The 18,705-nt window shown below is 40.9% G+C and overlaps 1 protein-coding gene across 2 annotated transcripts; it reads left to right on the forward strand.

Annotated features, from left to right (window-relative positions):
* Window positions 1-1,726: 1,726 nt before the first annotated feature.
* Window positions 1,727-14,232, forward strand: rbm26 (RNA binding motif protein 26). Of its 2 annotated transcripts, none has more exons than XM_028581780.1 (22): window positions 1,727-2,232; window positions 2,441-2,559; window positions 2,698-2,816; window positions 2,985-3,076; window positions 3,168-3,433; window positions 4,013-4,288; window positions 4,399-4,641; window positions 5,138-5,278; window positions 5,399-5,539; window positions 5,796-5,904; window positions 6,039-6,195; window positions 7,042-7,227; window positions 9,273-9,374; window positions 9,483-9,551; window positions 9,654-9,752; window positions 9,902-9,976; window positions 10,396-10,563; window positions 10,888-10,992; window positions 11,096-11,299; window positions 12,335-12,421; window positions 12,605-12,718; window positions 13,254-14,232. In XM_028581780.1, exons 1-22 carry the CDS (start codon window positions 2,174-2,176, stop codon window positions 13,341-13,343), a joined length of 3,021 nt encoding a protein of 1,006 aa, XP_028437581.1. In that variant the 5' UTR covers window positions 1,727-2,173; the 3' UTR covers window positions 13,344-14,232. The 2 variants fall into 2 exon arrangements, with proteins under 2 accessions (XP_028437581.1, XP_028437582.1); XM_028581781.1 differs by having other exon boundaries at window positions 9,276-9,374.
* The last annotated feature ends 4,473 nt before the right edge of the window (window positions 14,233-18,705 follow it).

Raw genomic sequence — 18,705 nt, forward strand, 5'->3', positions numbered from 1 at the left:
TGTGCTGAGGTGAAGAGGCACGGCCCAGGATTTGCAAGGGTGGTATTAAACTAGTTGAAAAGTGCATCTGAAGAGAGAGGAGTCTATGTGACCATTGGTGTTAAAAAAGCTGCTGATGGTGAACCCCAGCCAACAATAGCACCTAACTTTATACCCTATAACATTGTAAACACAAACAGCAACAGTAATTACACCTGGCATTTATGATGCATGCTGTTGTTTGCTAATCAGTAGTAAAGATGCAAAGGTTTACAGCTGTATTTAATTGACCATTACAAGCAGGGCTAACACTGGTTAAATGTATGCCTGGTTTCTCTGTGCAGCATACTTAAAATAAAAAGTGCATTTCTCAAAGTGATGCTGTAGGTTATTCCACACCTGAATAGTCTTTTCAACTTTCCATAATAAATGTATTACTAATGTGAACTCTAGCTATTTATTAAACTAGACTTCTGCACTTCTTCTTGGCTCTGTTTCCAGGCCTTAGATAATCTAGCCTGTGTGATGGGAGACTTTGGTCTTTCACAGATCATTTCAGAGAGAGAGAGCGTTCTTATTGGCTGTTCTGCGCATGCATAGCCCGAGGTCTCACTACACTTCAAATTCTGAAGTTCTTTTCCATTCTACCCACTGCAGATTTAACAGGGTATATTGACTCTTTTTGAGATTAGGTCAACCTTGAGATAAAATAAAGATAGGATGTTTACAAGGGTCAGATACAGATACAGTGTTGCTGACAAGTTAGGTCTTCAATCTTTATCTGATAACAGGGTTTCCCCTAGTGTATTGCAAGCCTAGAGGCCCACCAGGCTTAAGTTGCCTAAACCACTGAGAATTATTTTAGCTTTTTTTTTAAGCTGTTGGCCCTATGGAATCGGTCTTCTAGCTTTTTTTTAAATTCCATAATTCTTTTATCACAGAAACTATTGGGCTATACATTAATGCAGATAGATCTGTGACTGGCCCCAGGCAAGACAACCTTGCCACTAGGCTAATAAACTTTTTGGGGGAAACCCTGAATAACCTTCATTTTGTCCAACCGCGTGTTGCATCCCATATCTACACGAGTAGCCTTACTCTTTTCAGTTTCCCTTCTCATTATGGTGCCCTGCTGTCCTCTACTCCAACTGTGATTAAAGTGCACAAACTGAACCATGCATGGGGTCAGATAAACGATGCACAAAAAAACATGCATACGCCATTTCCCACATATAAACTGTTATTTGTGTGCGCCTCAAACATGCTTTAGACCAGGTGTACACAGTTTTCTAAAGATGAGTTGAGGGTCCAAGTTGTTAATAATAACACAATTAGTAAAAAAAAAAAAAAAAAAAATGGAAGTCTACACAGGTCAAAGGTGCATACCAGTATATAAACTTAATTTTAAATTATTTGTATGTGTGATGAGTTTGAAATTTAAATTTGAGATGTACTTGTAAAAACAACAGTACAAGGAAAGCTCCAAAACAAGCATATGGTTGTTTCACGATCAATGTCAATGCCTGGTACTACTTTATTCTCAGAATTCTGACTTTATTCTCAGAATTTAAAGTCAGAATTCTGAGAATTAAGTCAGAACTCAAATACTTTTTTCACCAGTGGCCCTAATCCTCTTCCGTATGGTACATAACTATGAGTAGTACAGACCATAGACTTTAATTTTACAGTCAACAGAAAACATATATCTATGAACAGAAAAGACCATGGATGGTACGCGTATAGACCATCTCGCGATATCTTCTCAACGAGAACATAGGCGGAAGTAAATAGTCGCAATGGCATGTTAGCTAGTGAGAGGGGATAAAGTAGCAAGTTCAGCGTGGGTGCTCCGTTAAGTTGAACAGATACAATAATTTACAACTTCAGGGTTAGTTGTTTGGGACGTTGAGAAATAACAGATTCGCCCAGTTTGCAATTCCATTATAAATACTTTACAAGAGTCAAGGAATCGTGCAGCACGTTTGAGGCCTGGAAATACGCATGCTAGTGCAGCTAAGCTCCCTAACGTTAACGCGGCTGTGCGGCTAGCTAACGTTTAGCACCACAGCCAAAGGCCACTGAAGGGGCCAGTTTCACCAGCTAATGTCGGCTATCCTGTTAAAGAAATAAGTAACGTCTCCCCAGCTAGCGTTAACTCTGGCCGTGGTGGAGGGGAAGTTCGGCTATATCTAAAATGATCATTGAAAACCTTGATGCCTTGAAAACTTGGCTGTCTGAAACCCTCGAGCCTATGTAAGTAACGTTAGTTATTAGCAACTGAGCTGTTACCTCAAATAAACTTTAGCCATTCTAGCTCAGTCTGAGATACACAAGCTACTGTTAGAAACACAATATACCGACATTTAAGGGTGACATTCATTGCCGATAGCGTATTTTCTGGGCTATTTGTCATTTATACATATGTTCGTGTTGTTTATGGCTTTTATCTGCACAATTCCAGCTGTGATGCTGACCCGTCTGCCCTCGCCAAGTATGTTGTTGCTTTGGTGAAGAAAGACAAAAGTGAAAAGGAACTTAAAGCCCTGTGTATAGACCAGTTGGATGTATTTCTCCAGAAAGGTAATTAATCCCCCTGCTTCATGAAAGATGTACTTTGCCAGTCTTATTTCATTTATCACGTCATCCAGCATGTGTAATTGTTTATCAGTGTATTAATATACTGTATATTCTTCAATTTGCACTATTAACTTCTTTCAGAGACCCAGCCATTTGTGGATAAGCTGTTTGAAGCCATTAACAACAAAAACTACCTCCCGCAGCCAGAGCAACCATCCTCTCTGATCAAAGTCGAGAAAGATGAGCAGAAAAAAGATGAGGTAATCTTCTTATAATGTCAAGAATATTGGACAGGGAAACCTATTTAAAGTATACTGTTGTTCCATCACATGGCACTTTACAATACCAAACATTATGGAGGGCCTCTCATGTCAATGGCCATCTTGAATAGAAAACATTTATTTGAATGTACTTTTTTCTTTGCTTAGACAAACCGGGAAGACGAGCGGGAGAAGAAGTTTCCTCGGCGAGTGAATCACAGCCCATCGCAATCAAGCTCACGTTACAGCAGAGATATCAGGTCTGCACAACTGCCTGTTTCAACTTTCTCTTTCAACTTTTTTTTTTTTTTTCTTTCACTGATTATCATGTCTTTTTACCCAAACTTCTAGGAGAGGAGATGATCGTAAGAGAGACGACCGCTCCAGGAAGAGGGAATATGACCGCATTCCACCAAGGAGGGACTCCTACCGCGATCGCTACAATCGCAGGAGAGGTCGCAGTTACAGTCGTAGCCGCAGCCGGAGTTGGAGCAAAGATCACATCCGAGACCGCGACAGAGAAAGGGACAGGGATAGAGACAGGGACAGAGATAGGGATCGAGATCGCAGCAGGAGCAGGTCACACAGCAGAACTCGGTCTGGAAGCAGGAGTACAGGTAAGGTAACCTCATCGATTGATCTAAAATGATCCAAGGCCGCCTACACATGCTCACCAGCAGAATCACTTTGTACCACTTTGAACCAATGTTTTTCTGTGGAGAGAGCAATGACCACACTCTTTTACATCTTGCAGTCTGCTCAAAATTCAATCCATTTGAACTGTGATCCCGTTTGTTGCTGACCTTTTTAAAGTCCGACCTGTCAGATTAGAGCTGACCAAGAAGCTTTTTGAACACAAATCTCTCTTATCTCTTGGTTTCCTGAGATGGATTTGTCTTTTGTTTTTGCATTATTTAACTGTTCTTGTTTATGAATTATATATAATTTTATGAATTAGTTACTGTATATGATGACTTATCAGCATTGACCCAAGCATTTGAAACTGATGCATCCCAATAGCGATAGCATCTCAGACAGCTGGTCATAATAACTGGATATTTTGAAATGGATCAACTAAGGATAAAAATACCCTGAAAACAAGTTTAACATTTTGTAATGTGTAAGTCTTGTTTCTCACTGGTATTCATGCCTTTTTTTTTATACTACAATACATGACCATAATTGCCTATTTGCAGAACAAGATGCTGGTAAATTGAAGTTTGATCATGATCGAGTGGACAGGCCAGAGAGTGGGGATGGCTACACCCCAGCCCTGGTACCCACTGCAACCACTTCACAATTCCCTGTACCAACACTGAGCAGCACCATTACAGTCATCGCCCCCACACATCATCATAGCAACAACACCACTGAGAGTTGGTCAGACTTCCGCCCTGGGCACCCTGTGGATCGTGGCCTTTTTAATAGAGGACCACCCACTCAACAGAGGAAGCGATGCCGTGACTATGATGGTAAGAAAAGCTGATTAACCATGTTTAAATTAAAAGACTGTAGATTGGCGGTTTATTTTTTTGTAGTTCTGTGTGTTTGATGTTCTACATGTTTCTCCCATGTTTTCCAGAGAAGGGCTTTTGCATGAGAGGGGACATGTGTCCTTTTGACCATGGAAGTGACCCAGTTGTAGTGGAGGATGTCAATTTGCCCAATATGCTGCCCTTCCAACCTCCACCAATCCCAGGTGTGGATCCACCACCGCCCCCAGGCCTTCCACCACCACCACCTCTCATGAACCCCCCACCTGTGAACCTGCGCCCCCCTGTGCCCCCACCGGGCACCCTTCCGCCCAGCCTTCCACCTGTTGCAGGTAGGAATTCAGACATCTCTGAATTGCTAACTTCCATTCTTCCAAACTTTTTATGTTTTAAGTTTATTATAATTATTATAATAAATAATGTAGTTATAATTTTTTTATTCCACGTTGGATTAAATATAAAAGCACCATAGAGTGGGTGTGAACAATTACAGTTACATGTATAGTTTCTTCAGAATTGCATTGCTATGCAACCGCTTAGGTCAAAGCCTACATCCTGTCGGCTGTTCATATAATTGGACACAAAATAAACCCATATAGAATGCTTGTTTCAAACTGCTAAATTTTCTATACAACAAAAGTATGTATGCAACCTCACCTGAAAAGTATCTTAAAAACAGATGGCAAGAAAAGTTAGTTATCTACTTGGTGAACAGCTAGAATAATATCCAGTTCAGCACAGGGCAGATTAACAAAATTGGTTGCACTAGTTGTTGTTTTGTGTTAACTTCTCCTTCTATAACTGTTTGTTTAACTCTGTCTGATACAGGTCCTCCTCCTCCACTTCCTCCTCTGCAACCGTCGGGCATGGATGCTCCTCCCAATTCCATGACCAGCTCTGTTCCCACCATTGTCACCTCTGGCATGCGCTCCTCACTTCCCCAGCCCTCAGTGCCACACTTCACCTCCGGTAATGGTTGTTTGTCTTTTTGGTCTTACAAATTTATTTTATATATATATAAATCACTGTTACTGTACCTTTTTTTTAGCTTTGTTTTATGATTTAAATGACCCTCTCTCTGCTGACCAGACAACTATGAGACGGATGTGTACAATCCTGAGGCTCCCAGCATCACCAATACCTCCAGGCCGATCTACCGCCATCGGGTCAATGCCCAGAGACCCAACCTCATTGGCCTCACAATGGGGGAGGTGGACCATCCACCGAGAGGTATTGTTCACATGAACTGAACCATTTTTGCTTTGAATAGATTGTCTTAAAACATCCATGTACTATATTCTACCGTTTGCATGCTTAGTACTTTGTCCAATGTGGTGGACTGTGTTGCTTCACAAACGAGGAGAATACCAGTATTCAGTTCATGCTACTGTATTTGTGTATTGGCTGTCTGTTTAAAAGTCTTGCTCTAGAGTTGTGATCTCTTTTTGAGAGGTGTGCCCTGTAGTCATTGTTTGTTTCCCACCAGACAAGATCCCAAACAACAGCATGAGGATCGTTATGGAATCTGATTCAAGGAAGAGGCCACCTGTCTCCCATGATGGAGGCCTCCCCTCCAAGAAACCTTGGTTTGACAAGTAAGATGCTTTTTTCCTGTAGTATTAAAAAAATAAGTCATATGCTGCCTTTAAACCCAGTTAAGCACCTTTGACAGAGGTATGTTTGATATCACACTCATCGAATGGTTTAACAATTTATCTTCTCTGTCCAGACCCAACTTTAACAAACCCAACCACCAGGGCTACCACAAAAGAGTCCCATTCTCTCCTAACACCAAGCTGCTGGTTCGACAAATTCCCCCTGAGCTCAACAACATCAGCAAACTCAATGAACATTTCAGCAAGTTTGGCACCATTGTTAACCTACAGGTCAGTCCCTATGTGGTGCTATAGATATGAAAATCACAGCTTTGATGGTTAGTAGTCAATAAATTATATGTAAATAATAATTATTTATAATATAAATATTATATAAATCAATCTTAATGTTGTATTTGTTTATATTGTTTATTGTGTACTGTCCAAAGATTTTGACAAATAATATTTAGATCTTTTTGAAATTGGGCTATTTAAGCTATCTGATAAACCAGTAATCAGTAATATTTGCAACAGTTGGGGTTTAACCAAATTAGGGTAAAGCCAGCAAAGATTACAGGAGAAACTAAACTTCTTTCAAACACTCTCATGCAATGGATTTTGAAGGATAGTTACTGTGACAGTTGGGATGGGAAGGGGAAAATCACATCATGAAGTTGCTCTCTTGCATCCAGTGTTATCTGCAGGATTTAAAGTATGTGTGCACTGCTGTTAATATAACTCTCACTAGGGCGGCCACCTCTTAGTCAATTAGTCGACTAATCGGTCGTTTTGGTCTCAGTCGACTAAGATTTCTTAGTCGATTAGTCATTTTTTATGCTTATTCATGCTTAATTACTTATTTCCAAGCAACTTCTGAGCACATTTATGGTAAACACAAGATTTAAAGTGGTGCTTTTGCAGGATTAATTGTGGAGAAACTCAGTTTTACAGATGGTTAATTAACTACTTTTAAATTGTGCTTTTCTAGTCTTAACCACCTCTCAAAGCGCACAGCTCTGGCAATTAAATCAACTAATCAATTAGTTGACAAAATTGTATAAGTGTTAGTCGACTAAGAATTTCTTTAGTCAAGGACAGCCCTAACGCTCACATTACCAATTTCATTTCTTTTGACAGGTGGCCTTCCAGAATGACCCAGAGGGGGCACTGATCCAGTTTGCCTCTCTAGACGAGGCCAAGCGGGCTATGCAAAGTACAGAGGCTGTTCTCAACAACCGCTTCATCAGGGTGCACTGGTTTCGGGACGATGGGAGTGATGGCCAGTCTCAATCACAGCAGCAGCCTCAGCCACAGCCAGCCATGGTAAAAGTTTAGTTTAAATCTGAATTAAATCTCATAACATGTGGTTATTATAAAATAATTTGCCTTAACACCAACACAAAATATTGCTAGTATTCACCTGGGTCAGTATTTCCAGTAAGATGAACTTGTGAATAACGAGTTGATTTCATGTGATTCTTGAAACAAGTTAAATTGCATTTGAGATAGGCTGGACGATTAATTGAAAATATATCGACATTGAAATTCTGAAACTGTCAACGTATTTTTCCCATGACGATAATTTCGATAATTTATTTCTGTTGATAGGCCTACTTTCTCCTTAAAAACCTTCTACTGCTCGTGCAGGGTCCAAAATTTAACACTCACCAGTTGGCCAAATGTGGGGGGTGGGCCGACACGCACACACACAAACATTGGCGAACACACCAGACTCGAGCCACTACCTTTTATTTACTGATGACTAGCGTTTAACTCATGCTAATTAATTGGCTAGTAAGTGGCGATTTTTGGCAAGGGACAGCTGTAGGCTTGTACCGGTGTTGATGTTTTGTGCGTTGTCGGACACATGCAGCCACTTTCCTGAAACCGCTTGTGGGACTGACACAAGTCCACAGCGGACCGCGGCGTTGTATGTCCGAGCCTGTCTCTAGCGCCTCCACCTGCAGGTTGTCAGCTGTGTGTCTGCCTGGTGTACTCTCGGACGTTTCGATTTAACTCGCCGGTCCTCATCAATATAGTTTTGTATGTCACGTAGCTCTCCACAAGCAGAACAAAAGAGGAGCTTAAAATGCAACTTGCTGGTTCAAAGTTGGGGCTAACAAGTTAATTAGCAGTTAAGAAATAGATTGTATAGCCTATTTACATTTTTATCATGCAAAAGATGTTTTTTAAAACTTGTATACAAAAAAATTCTAAAACAGTCTGTCGGTGAATCACAAAAAATTAAATTATCGTTCATTTATCGTTAACGAGGTAAAATGTGCAATTAAGCCCAAATTCAAGATATTTTTGACTTGTAGATTTTGAGACTAAAATAGTTTTTTAAGCAAACGTGTTGCAGTTTTAACAGATTTGTGTAATGAACCGGACAGTTTGCTGGGGTATTGTACCTCTGCTAGTGGATAACATAAATAACATCATACAATATCTTACCACCACCAGTTCATAGGGCCCTATTTCACACAGGTGAAAAGACCAGTGCACAGTGGTGGGTCTTGGGCACACGGACTGCATGGGCATCTCCAAGCACACCTGTTATTTTGGTTCATGTAGGTGTAGCAGTGTAAAATGCAAATGGAATGGATGAAATTGAATATAAATTAGAGAGTTTGGTGATTTGATAAATACAGTCATGACAACAATAGCTCAACAAATGAAAAGAGGCTTCTCCAGGACAACATATTGTTGTCTGGATGGAACGCATCAATTCAATGCTATTCCAGTTTTAATTCTGATGAATCCCCTGTAATAAATGGTCACATCATGAAATGTGACACAGCAGCGTTTGCACTGTTATGCATTTCAAGAATAAAACATGAAACGCACCGAAAGTTGGAATAAAAGGAAAGACCAACAGGATTGATGAGCCGGTGGGATCCAACGTCTTCCGCATAAACGACAGCATACGATAAAAATCAGTGAAAAATACATAATACAATAATAAGGTTTTGATGTAATCACGTAGCTTCTTTTATGGCTCACACACTGTTGTGCAGTAACATACAGCCATCTTCTCTTCAATGGTGTTTTTGATTATTTGTGAAACTGGGCTTGAGACACCACTGGCTTTCATGTTTTGTCACTTGGCAGTTGCACCATTGCCACTGCTACTTCCATATTCAGGTAACGGTACAGAGAACTTCTTTCACCGAGCGTTGTGAGTCATTCTAGAAGACGTAGGAAGTCCGTAAATAAAGTAGATGATACAGAGATGCACCTAAAGTTCGGCACAACAAAACAACTATTAAACTGCTAGCGTAACATCAGAATTGTATGACAGTGGCTATGTTCAAATGCACTGATGCATTTATTGAGACAATGTGATGAACGTCTCCTTTATCATTCAGCAGCCCTCAGAGTCCACTCCTAAGCAGTCTGTCAAAGATCGCCTCGGACCCCTGCTCACTGCAAACTCTGAGCCCTCCCAAGATTCCAGCGTAGCCTCTCAGGTGTGTGTGTGGGTGATGGTCTTGAGAATCTTCTTTTTGCATATGCTTGTCAAAATCTGCAGAAGAATTGCAAATTTTGTTTATTTTTTTTTTCCCCCATTGGAGCAGAATTCCTCTAAGTTGTCGGTAAAGGACCGTTTAGGTTTCGCTGCCAAACCAGCAGCTCCTGTTGAAAAAGTAAGTGTTCTCACTGTTCAGAATTACTAATGTTCTTTTTGAATTTCTAACTTATTTTAAATCGTGTGAATGTTATGTGCGGCCTTTTTTCTCCCTTTTCAGGTGTTTTCGACGTCCAAGGGCCTCACAAAGACAGTTTACAATCCTGCTGCCCTGAAGGCAGCCCAGAAAACCTCAGTGGAAGCCCTGAAGAAGAAACAGGTGAGAAGAGAAACAGAGGGAATGGTGGCAAGTGGAGAGATTCAGAAGCAAGGCCACAATAGGAGAATGAAATGGGAAGCAAGCAACTTGGATTCTCATACTAAAAACATAAGACAGTACCTAATAATTTTGCACAATTCCTTTCACAGGAAGCTCTAAGACTACAGCAGGATGTAAGGAAGAAGAAGCAGGAAATATTGGAGAAGCACATTGAGACACAGAAGGTAAAATAATCCGAACTAGCAGTCTGTCTTAGACATTCAAGTGTTCCAATCACCTGTCTGCATTTTGATTCCACAACTTCTATACAAAATTCAGATCTAAATGTCAGTGTGTTAGCTGTAAGAGGTCTGACTCACCACTTTAAACAACATAAGGCAACATGAGTCCCCAAGCCCTTTAGTGGGCTTTGATTTGGTGTGTGTGTAGATTTAACAACTGTGAATCTGTTACTCATTTACTGTGTGGTCTTTGTCAAAGGGTTGAAGGTCATGTGTCAACGTGCTATCTTGTTTCTGCCTTTTCAAATAACATAAAACGAAAAGACTAAAATGATCCATATTACTTTTAAAGTACTTTGTTGAAAGCGGCGCAAACAACACTTAAACTTGCAATTCTGTTTTTCTGCTACCATCCCCTTCAGCTCCTGATATCCAAACTTGAGAAGAACAAAGCAATGAAGGCAGAGGATAAAGCCAAGATCATGGAAACGTTGGGCATGTTAACCAAGAGCATCACCAAACTACAAGAGGAGATAAAGGGAATCTCAGGCAGCAACAACCCACTACGCACAGCCAAGAGCAAGGCCCAGGTAGTGCTTTCTCCCAGCTACTGCCATCCATGCAACACACACACGCACACACACGGTTTTACCTCACTCTTGCTGTATGAATATCTCCTCACCTTGCAAGCAGTAATGCATAAGCTTCCCTGCTTTGCTTTGAGTTTTAGTTTGTGGAAGGTAACCAGCATCAGGTTTATAGCTCAAGGTTTTTATTTAACCCCGCTTTTATTCCGCATTTATGTTTATCTAAAAGTACAAAGTCAAAGGCAACTGGATTTTCTGTCTATCCAGTTCCCTTTTGACTTATTAGTTCCTGATCAGTTTCCTGATGTGAGTGGATAACTTGTTCAGGCACAGAAGGAGCTGCTGGATGCCGAGATGGACCTGTACAAGAAGACCCAGACGGGAGAGGACACCGCTTTGTTGAAGATCAAGTACACCCAGCTGCAAATTGAGGTATTGACTTGATCTTGAAAGAGAAAGCTGTCCCTCAAGCTATCAGCCAGATATTTGTACTCTGTTTGACTTCTTTCCATCCCCGTTTTTGTTTTGTACCCAGGCGGCCAAAAGGGGACTCCTGTCACCAGGACGAGGCCGTGGTGTCCACGCTCGGGGCCGCGGTGCTCTCAGGGCCCGGGGAAGGGGCTCCAGAGGGCGGGGAAGAGGTGTGTCACTGCATGCATTCGTGGACTATCGACCACGGGCGATGGAGATTTCTGGTTTCACCGAGGCAGACCATGTAGACCTTCTGCCACACTTTGCTGTAAGTTAGCCTATAACTACATTACTGAGAAAAGGAGATTTGAAATCCACAATTAACCAATATGACCTTTTTGATGGAAGCTGTGGGTGGGAGATCAGAGGACTGTTACTGCTAGCATAACTGTTGATGGGGGTGGACATGCAGTACTTGCCGGTCAGTCTGCCGGAAATTCCGCTGGATGTCTTTTTCAGCCGGATGTCCATTACCTTCCGCTTTCTTTGTGAATCCTAAATTCCAATGAGTACTATGGTCAAGATCGCTGCAGGGCAAATCCAGACAGCTAGCTATACTATATGTCCAGTTTGAGTTTTCTAAAACAACTTTTGAATGTACACATATTCCACCAAAACAAGTTCCCTCCCGAGACTATTTACCAACAGCACCGGGGCTCCGAGCAGCGCTTAGCACCGCCCAAGACAATTGTGATTGGTTTCGAAATGCCAATTAACCAGAACATCACAGCACATGTTTCTCTCGGAATGCTGTGTGGACTAGCCAGACCATCCTGTGCTGCGCTGTGGAGGAAGGTCTGGCAATGTGAGACTATTCTCTCCTCAACCACCAGAAAAAAAAGGAAGGAAAAACGGATCAAGACACAGGGTGTCAGAAACTCCATGCGACTGTCAGTCATCCAGATGTGCAGCACGCAAGCTTTTGTAAAATGTGTACTGATTAATAAATGATAGACATTTTTATTTTAAATGATTACAAAATATTAGATAGATAGAAGCCTAGACTACCCATCTCATCTTCATCTCAGTCATTTCCTCCCCCCTCCCCCCCAAAGTATGTTTTGCCGTATAAACACTGCCACTACTGCTTATTTTAACAGCTATGATACTACCACCAATCTCAAATTAAATGTAACAGTGGGAATAAGGTAAAGAAGCTGCAATATTAAAAGCAACTTGGAGATAAAAAAACTTATCAATTAAGATGTGTTTGGTAATTGAAAATGAACATGCACAGTAATTGGAATTGCACAGAAATAAGTTTATAAGGTGACCAAAATGTTGTGTGTTCACAATTGTTAAGCAATTTGGAGAGATTGAAGATTGCCAGATTGATGAAAACAACCTGTCTGCAGTCATCACTTACAAGACTAGAGCGGAGGCAGAACAGGTGAGTCAACTACCAGCCATGTGCACTCACATATTCTTGGGTTTCTTAAGAAGCCAACATTAAAAGGTATTTTCCATTTCGACTCTGGTATTTGGCACTTTGCTTTAGCTGGAGCACCAAAATCTGCCACCTTTTTCTAATCAAGTTTTCCCCTTCTGCTCTCTGGGTTTTCCCCACCTGTAGGCGGCTCTTCATGGAGTGAGGTTTAACAACCAGACTTTACGGCTGGCCTGGCATAAGGCCGCCGCGACTCTCAGTACTGCGGATGCTGATGAGGCAGAACCAGAGGAGGACGAGGTTGGTGGAGATTTTTCACTGTGCATATAATTTTATGTTTCTCTTTAAAGCACCTATGGTAACTGATCGAGACTGTTAATCCTGTGTTTGGGGCTATAAAGACAATGAACCTTAAGAAGAGGGATCAGGCAGGAGCCGTTCTATTTTTTTCAGTGCTAATATTGATCCTAGAATAAAAATCCACCAGGAAATAATCGCTTTCATGAATATATTTGGATGATCTCTGTTCAGATGCCATATGAGGAAAGCTTATTAAACTTAATTCTTGTTACATTTTGAGAACACAAGAGGGAGCCATTACACACTACAGCAAGGATTGCCTTTATGTGGCTTTTGCAAGGCCACTTAAGCAGCTGGCCTATCTGTTGCATGATACTCTTGAGTTGAGAATTTAGTCCCTCTCGAGACCTTTTTAAATAAATGCTGCAAGTTGAGTGTGGATGATGCTCAAAATAAAAGCTCTTTCCTTCACTTTTTAATCACTTGTAGAGAACATCAATCTCAAGTTTTTTTTTTTTTTTTTTTCTCCTATCAGTACCCAGAAGAGTCGCTGAGTGATGATGCATTACTGCAGGATGATGATGAGGAAGAAGACGACAACGAGCCTCGTTCCTGGCGCAGATGAAGATCAGTCAGATGCTCATCCCAGGTGGCACTAGTGTGGAAGACGAGTAACAATCCAGCAACTTTCTTAGGATTTCAATCCCTGTTCATGAACGATCAAGGCACATTTTACGTTGGCTAGACTTTTTTTTTCCTCTTCACAAATGTGTAATTGGCAGAAGAACCATGTGCGAGTTTAATTAATTTTAATGTGTATACCAGATGCAACAATGGTGAATTTTTTTAATGCTCTTAATGTAGAAATAGTGCAGTATTTTTTTTGTTATTTCGCTTCACAAAACACACATAGTTTATCTGGACATGTGACTACTGATCACTTAAAGACACCTTTGTTGAACTCTGTTTAAGAAAACAAAACCAGTGTTGTAAGTTAACAGAATGACAGACTGTAGCTTTTTGCAGAATAGTATTAGGTTGACTGGTTTAAATGCTCATATGTAAATATTTTATGTCTGGGTTTAAATGATTTGTGTGAAAGCTTGGCTTCTCAGTTATTGGCTTTACTTTGGATTGTACAAAAAATAAAGAATTGAAATGGTCTAAAAACATCCTGCCAAAAAAAAAAAAAAAAAAAAAAAAAAAAAAAAAAAAAATGTGGCAGTGGAAAAAAACACTCCTAAAAGAGCTGTAAAAAGACCATTTCAAATAACCAAAAAATCTTCCTCTTCCCCTAAAGAGCAAACTTCCTACAAAATTCCTACTTCTATCAAATCTCACTCTATCCTTTTTTTTTTTTTTTTTTTTTTTTTTTTGGGATTATTCCTTTTTTTGGGATTGGTAAGGTAACTTAATATATTGCACTGATTTCCATGCCAAGGTAAGAACATGACATAATCTGATGTGTTGAAATTTCTATTAAGTATTTCCTAGCCTAACAGAAATATATATAATACAACAATAACTAAGAACATTTGTCTTCTTTTTGTTACAGGAGCGGTCGGTATCCAGCTACAACACTTTTTTTCCAACATTTAAGAATGTAATGTTATATGTACTGTAACAGTATTTGTCTTTAAACTAAATGCTGCTGTATTAAAATACTTTTTAATTGATTGTATAATGTTTTTTTTATCATTTTGCCTTGAGCCATCTTGTATCTGTGGGTAAATGAAAAGGCAACAAAATAAGATTTTAAGCTATTGAAAATTTTTTTATTTAGACAAAAGTTTAAAAGTTTCCGTCAGAGAACTTTGCTTATATTAACATTGATCAGTGTGGATCCCTAGAATATTTGGGGAATTAAAGGCAGTGGTGAAAGTAACCATTTACATTTACTGTTACTGTAACAAAGTTGTTATTTTGTGCAGCCTTAGCCTGGGCAGTCTCTCATTTGCTTCAATATGTGTTTGTGCCTGCAGCGGCCACTGTACAGTATATAATAACGTACTATAATACAGTACAATATAACAGTATATTGGAGAGTATATTAAAGTGTGGCAATATAACAGAATAGCATATGAATATATAATATAATATGGATACTGTACTCCTCGTCCTTGATGCATCCAACAATGGAGGAGTAGACCGAAAAGTTTTGGATGTGGCAGAAACCAGAGTTAAACTAGAAGTCTGAGGTGTAGAGTGTGAAGAGGAATGGTGCCAGATCAGTTCCTTGAGGTGTGCTGGTGTTGCCAGTCACAGCCTCAGAGGTACAGCCATCAACTCTGAAGTACTGTGGCCAGCCAGTAAGGTTATCCATAATTGAGGATGTAGTGTCAGGGTGCGGTTGCATCTCCAGAAGCTTATCCCCTTAGAAGGCATGGCTGGATGGTGTTGAAAGCACTGAAGAGGTCAAAGAACATGACTCTTACAGTTCTTCCCTCTATTATACCCCTTTTCCACCAAGGCAGAGCTGGTGCTAGTTCGGAGCCAGAGCCTAGTTTCAAATAGGTTCTTTGTTTTTTGACCACCAAAGCACCAGCTCCGAACCAGTAAAAGTGGTTCTTAACTAGCACCAAATCATTGCTGGGCCAGAAGTAAGAACCGCTTACGTCAGCGGCTGGGGGCGGGGTTACCGTGTGCAGCAAGACTTGTGACCGCCATTTTTGAATTAGCAGATAAACACAGCGCGCAAACGTTGCTGGGAAAGATGAGACGTATACAGTGACCTAAGACCTGGCTCTGTGCTGGCTGTTTAGCCGGTTCTTTGGAGGCTCCTCAGTTGAACCTACTTCGAACCGGCACTAGCTCTAGCTCTGAACCAGCACCTGGTTCTTGTTGGTGGAAAAAGGGTAACTGAAGGGTAAGTGAAAGAGCCCTGTGTGTCAGGAAGATGGCGGCATCCTCCACTCCGATATTTGGCTGGTATGTAAATGGCAGTGGGTCCAGGAAAGCCAATAACGGGGTCCTCAGGTGTTGCAGAACCAGTGTCTCAAAGGTCTTCATGACGTGTGATGTGAGGGCCACAGGTCTGTAGTCATAAAGAGTGCTGGGGTTTGTGGCTTTCCGGTTTGTGGCGCTGGGACAATGCAGGAGGTCTTCCATAGGTTGGGCACCTTCATCAACCCTGTTTTTGTGCTGGCATCAATCTTTATCACTTTAATTGTACAACTCCTGTAACATAAAACCAATTTTACAACTGTCATCTCTCCAATAGGCCTTTTTATTTTATTTTTTTACAGCAGACATTTTGACTTGATGTAGTAGGAAAAACACAAGTGTTACTAATAACAAACGATGGCTCTGTTTTATTCAAGTGTCCCAAATTAAGTCCTGACTGTTAAGGGAAAAACTCAGGAGCAGCACAACTCATTTCACATACAGTACATGAAGAAGGTTCGGGAGACCTTGATGAATTACACAGGAGCATTCAATGAACACTCAATCCCGGAGACATTTAAGCCGGCAGTAGAGTTTAACCACGATGTGTTATTGTGCAGTGCCGTCCCAACTCTCTGAAGTTCCTGCCTTCCTGAAGGAGTATTTAAACTCATGCTGGAGGCGTTACGTTTAGCTGAACCTTTAAGGTAAACAAAGATATTGCAGTCGCCTAAACAAGATGCTAAAGCCTAGTTCAGCCTATCTCTCTCCCTGGGAAGTATGCTTTGTGTGGCTGGCCCACCGACCTCCAAAAGGCAGTCCTGAGATAAAAAATTCCCTTATCATACAGCTGCCTGGATTTAACTGAATCTGTAGAGACATTATACATAACGTGAACAGGTTTGGTTATTAGAGACTGGCCGAATATTCACGTCCCCTGACCTGTGACCGAGGAATGACCTGATGTTGTCTATGCTTTCCCTTTAGACTCATCATAACACAACGTGGTGTTTCCGGAAATTCCACCACACCGACAGTGTAACAATGTGAATATTTGTCGTCGTGTTCAGGTAAAAGGGATTTTGCTTCCTGTAAGGGGTTGGTATACACCTGCACAGAGGCTCTCCACAGAACACCTCCCACAATCCCTCAGCCTCGACTAAGAGAGGACAAATAACCCAATCAGTGTCCACAAGTTTGGTGTTCCTGGGCCACCCCTGGTGCCTGTCAGGCTTGCAGAGATAATTGTGAGAAATCAGTTTTGCTCTTGTAGAAAATCCGCTGTTTATCATTTAAGCTCTTTTCCCCCGTGCCACTACCAAAAACACTTCCCTCATTTCTCCGTCTCTCAGTGCGGGAGTGTTAAATACCCCCTCCTGTCGTCTCATTTACCTACTGTGGTGCCACCAAACTCACACAAGCATCATTTGCGATCAAACAAGCTGTTGCAGTTTTACCTGCACACTTGTGTTAGTTGTGTCACAAACCTGTCACTTTTATATGTCATGTTAATTGGTTTGATTGACACAAATACCCATATTTCCTGACAATTGTTCAGTAGCAATTTGTGGAACAGCTACACAAATAATTGTGTTACAGAAAATGTAGGACTGTGCCCCATGTCGTCTCGAGCCACCTCAGTGGTGATGTGACCGGCATGCAGGAATGTCTGAGCGCTCAGCCTGCCTCCCCTTGTGTCTCAGTGGGCAGAGGATGTTTATATGCTCTGTGTGAGCTCAGAAAATATGGGCTAACAAGTTTACAGCATCTGTGTCATCCATTATAAAAATCTTTACTTTCTGATTTGTGTCAAGTAGACAGATGGCATGAAATTTTCAAATGAGCTGTAATAATGCATTCTCTCTCTCTCTCTCTCTCTCTCTCTCTCTCTCTCTCTCTTTTGTGTATGAAGTATGCAGATGAAATTGAAAGTATGTTTGACTGGGAAAAAAAGATCTGTTTATTTAAAGTACTTTTGTTTGCTTGGAGATTTGCTGTCTGTCAGTGGAAACGATTGTAGTTTCTTTTAGAAGCCCTCGGGGGCTTATGAAGTCGGTCAGATGGATATACAACAACTAGGAAAATGCATAACATTAAACACTTTTAATGTATTTATTCATATTCATTTGAATATCATCCCTGCATTTTTGCAACGCAAAAACATTGCCGCATGCCAATTAATACCAATTACCTTTTAACCAATTTTGTAGAACAATACGTACAGAATTCAACTTAATGGATGGATAATGCCCTAACACAAAGTGTTGGTCACTTGGTGTGTCTATTATCTATTTAAGGGGAAGATATGAGGAAGGTGTTTCTGATCTCAAATCAACAGTGACCCCTCCCAGTTCTCTGCTCTACGCTTTCACACGCCTTTTGCCCCCATCGCTACAATGCCAGTTCTCTGTAAAGCCATTAATATTTTATGTGATCATGGGCCTCCATAAGCAAATTTCAGTCCCTAGCAAGTTGAGCCAAAGCATGATTAATTTAGTATTTATACCCCGACAACCCTTTAAACAACACAGGCCCCCAGCCACAAAGCAAGGCACAGTTTGAAACAAAACTAGCAGCCCCTAAATCATAATCAGCATAGTCATTCAAGATCATTTGAGTTTAGGGACACATCTTTTTCTGTAACTGCAGCTGCAGTTTTGGTGTGGAATTAGTGCCCGTGTGAGAAAGGCAACCTCAGTTGAAAAGCTTCACTCGTAAAATGTAGTGTTACATAAAAGAAACCTTTTGTTATTACTCAGCTGCAAGACAAAAACACTCTTGTTTCTTCTAAAACCCCCTCTCCATCATCCTCAGTTTGTGGGGAAATACTGCTGTGTTAGACATAACAAAGCCCTTTAACCTTGTCTGCTGACCGCATATCCCAGGTAACCCTGCTGGCAGGGAAATGCCATCAGTAAATCAAAACATGGCTTCCCCGAACCTGCAGATCACAAAAAATGTCCTTCAGTCATGATGCTGCAAACCACAGAGCTGCATCTAATCTGTTTACAACTGAAAACATGGCAACGCTTGGAGCCAATATATCCTGGACTTTTACCTTTTGGAATATAGGCTACTGTCCTTACAACTTCTTTTATTTTTTC

This window comes from Perca flavescens, chromosome 1 (assembly GCF_004354835.1).
Source record: "Perca flavescens isolate YP-PL-M2 chromosome 1, PFLA_1.0, whole genome shotgun sequence".
NCBI lineage: Eukaryota > Metazoa > Chordata > Actinopteri > Perciformes > Percidae > Perca > Perca flavescens.

Bases quoted from the DNA above. Each gene is read 5' to 3' on its own strand.
- rbm26 (XM_028581780.1), top strand. From the start codon at position 2,174: ATGATCATTGAAAACCTTGATGCCTTGAAAACTTGGCTGTCTGAAACC. The intron at 3,077-3,167 runs GTCTGCACAACT...CCAAACTTCTAG, and splicing joins CGTTACAGCAGAGATATCAG to GAGAGGAGATGATCGTAAGA. The intron at 5,279-5,398 runs GTAATGGTTGTT...TCTGCTGACCAG, and splicing joins AGTGCCACACTTCACCTCCG to ACAACTATGAGACGGATGTG.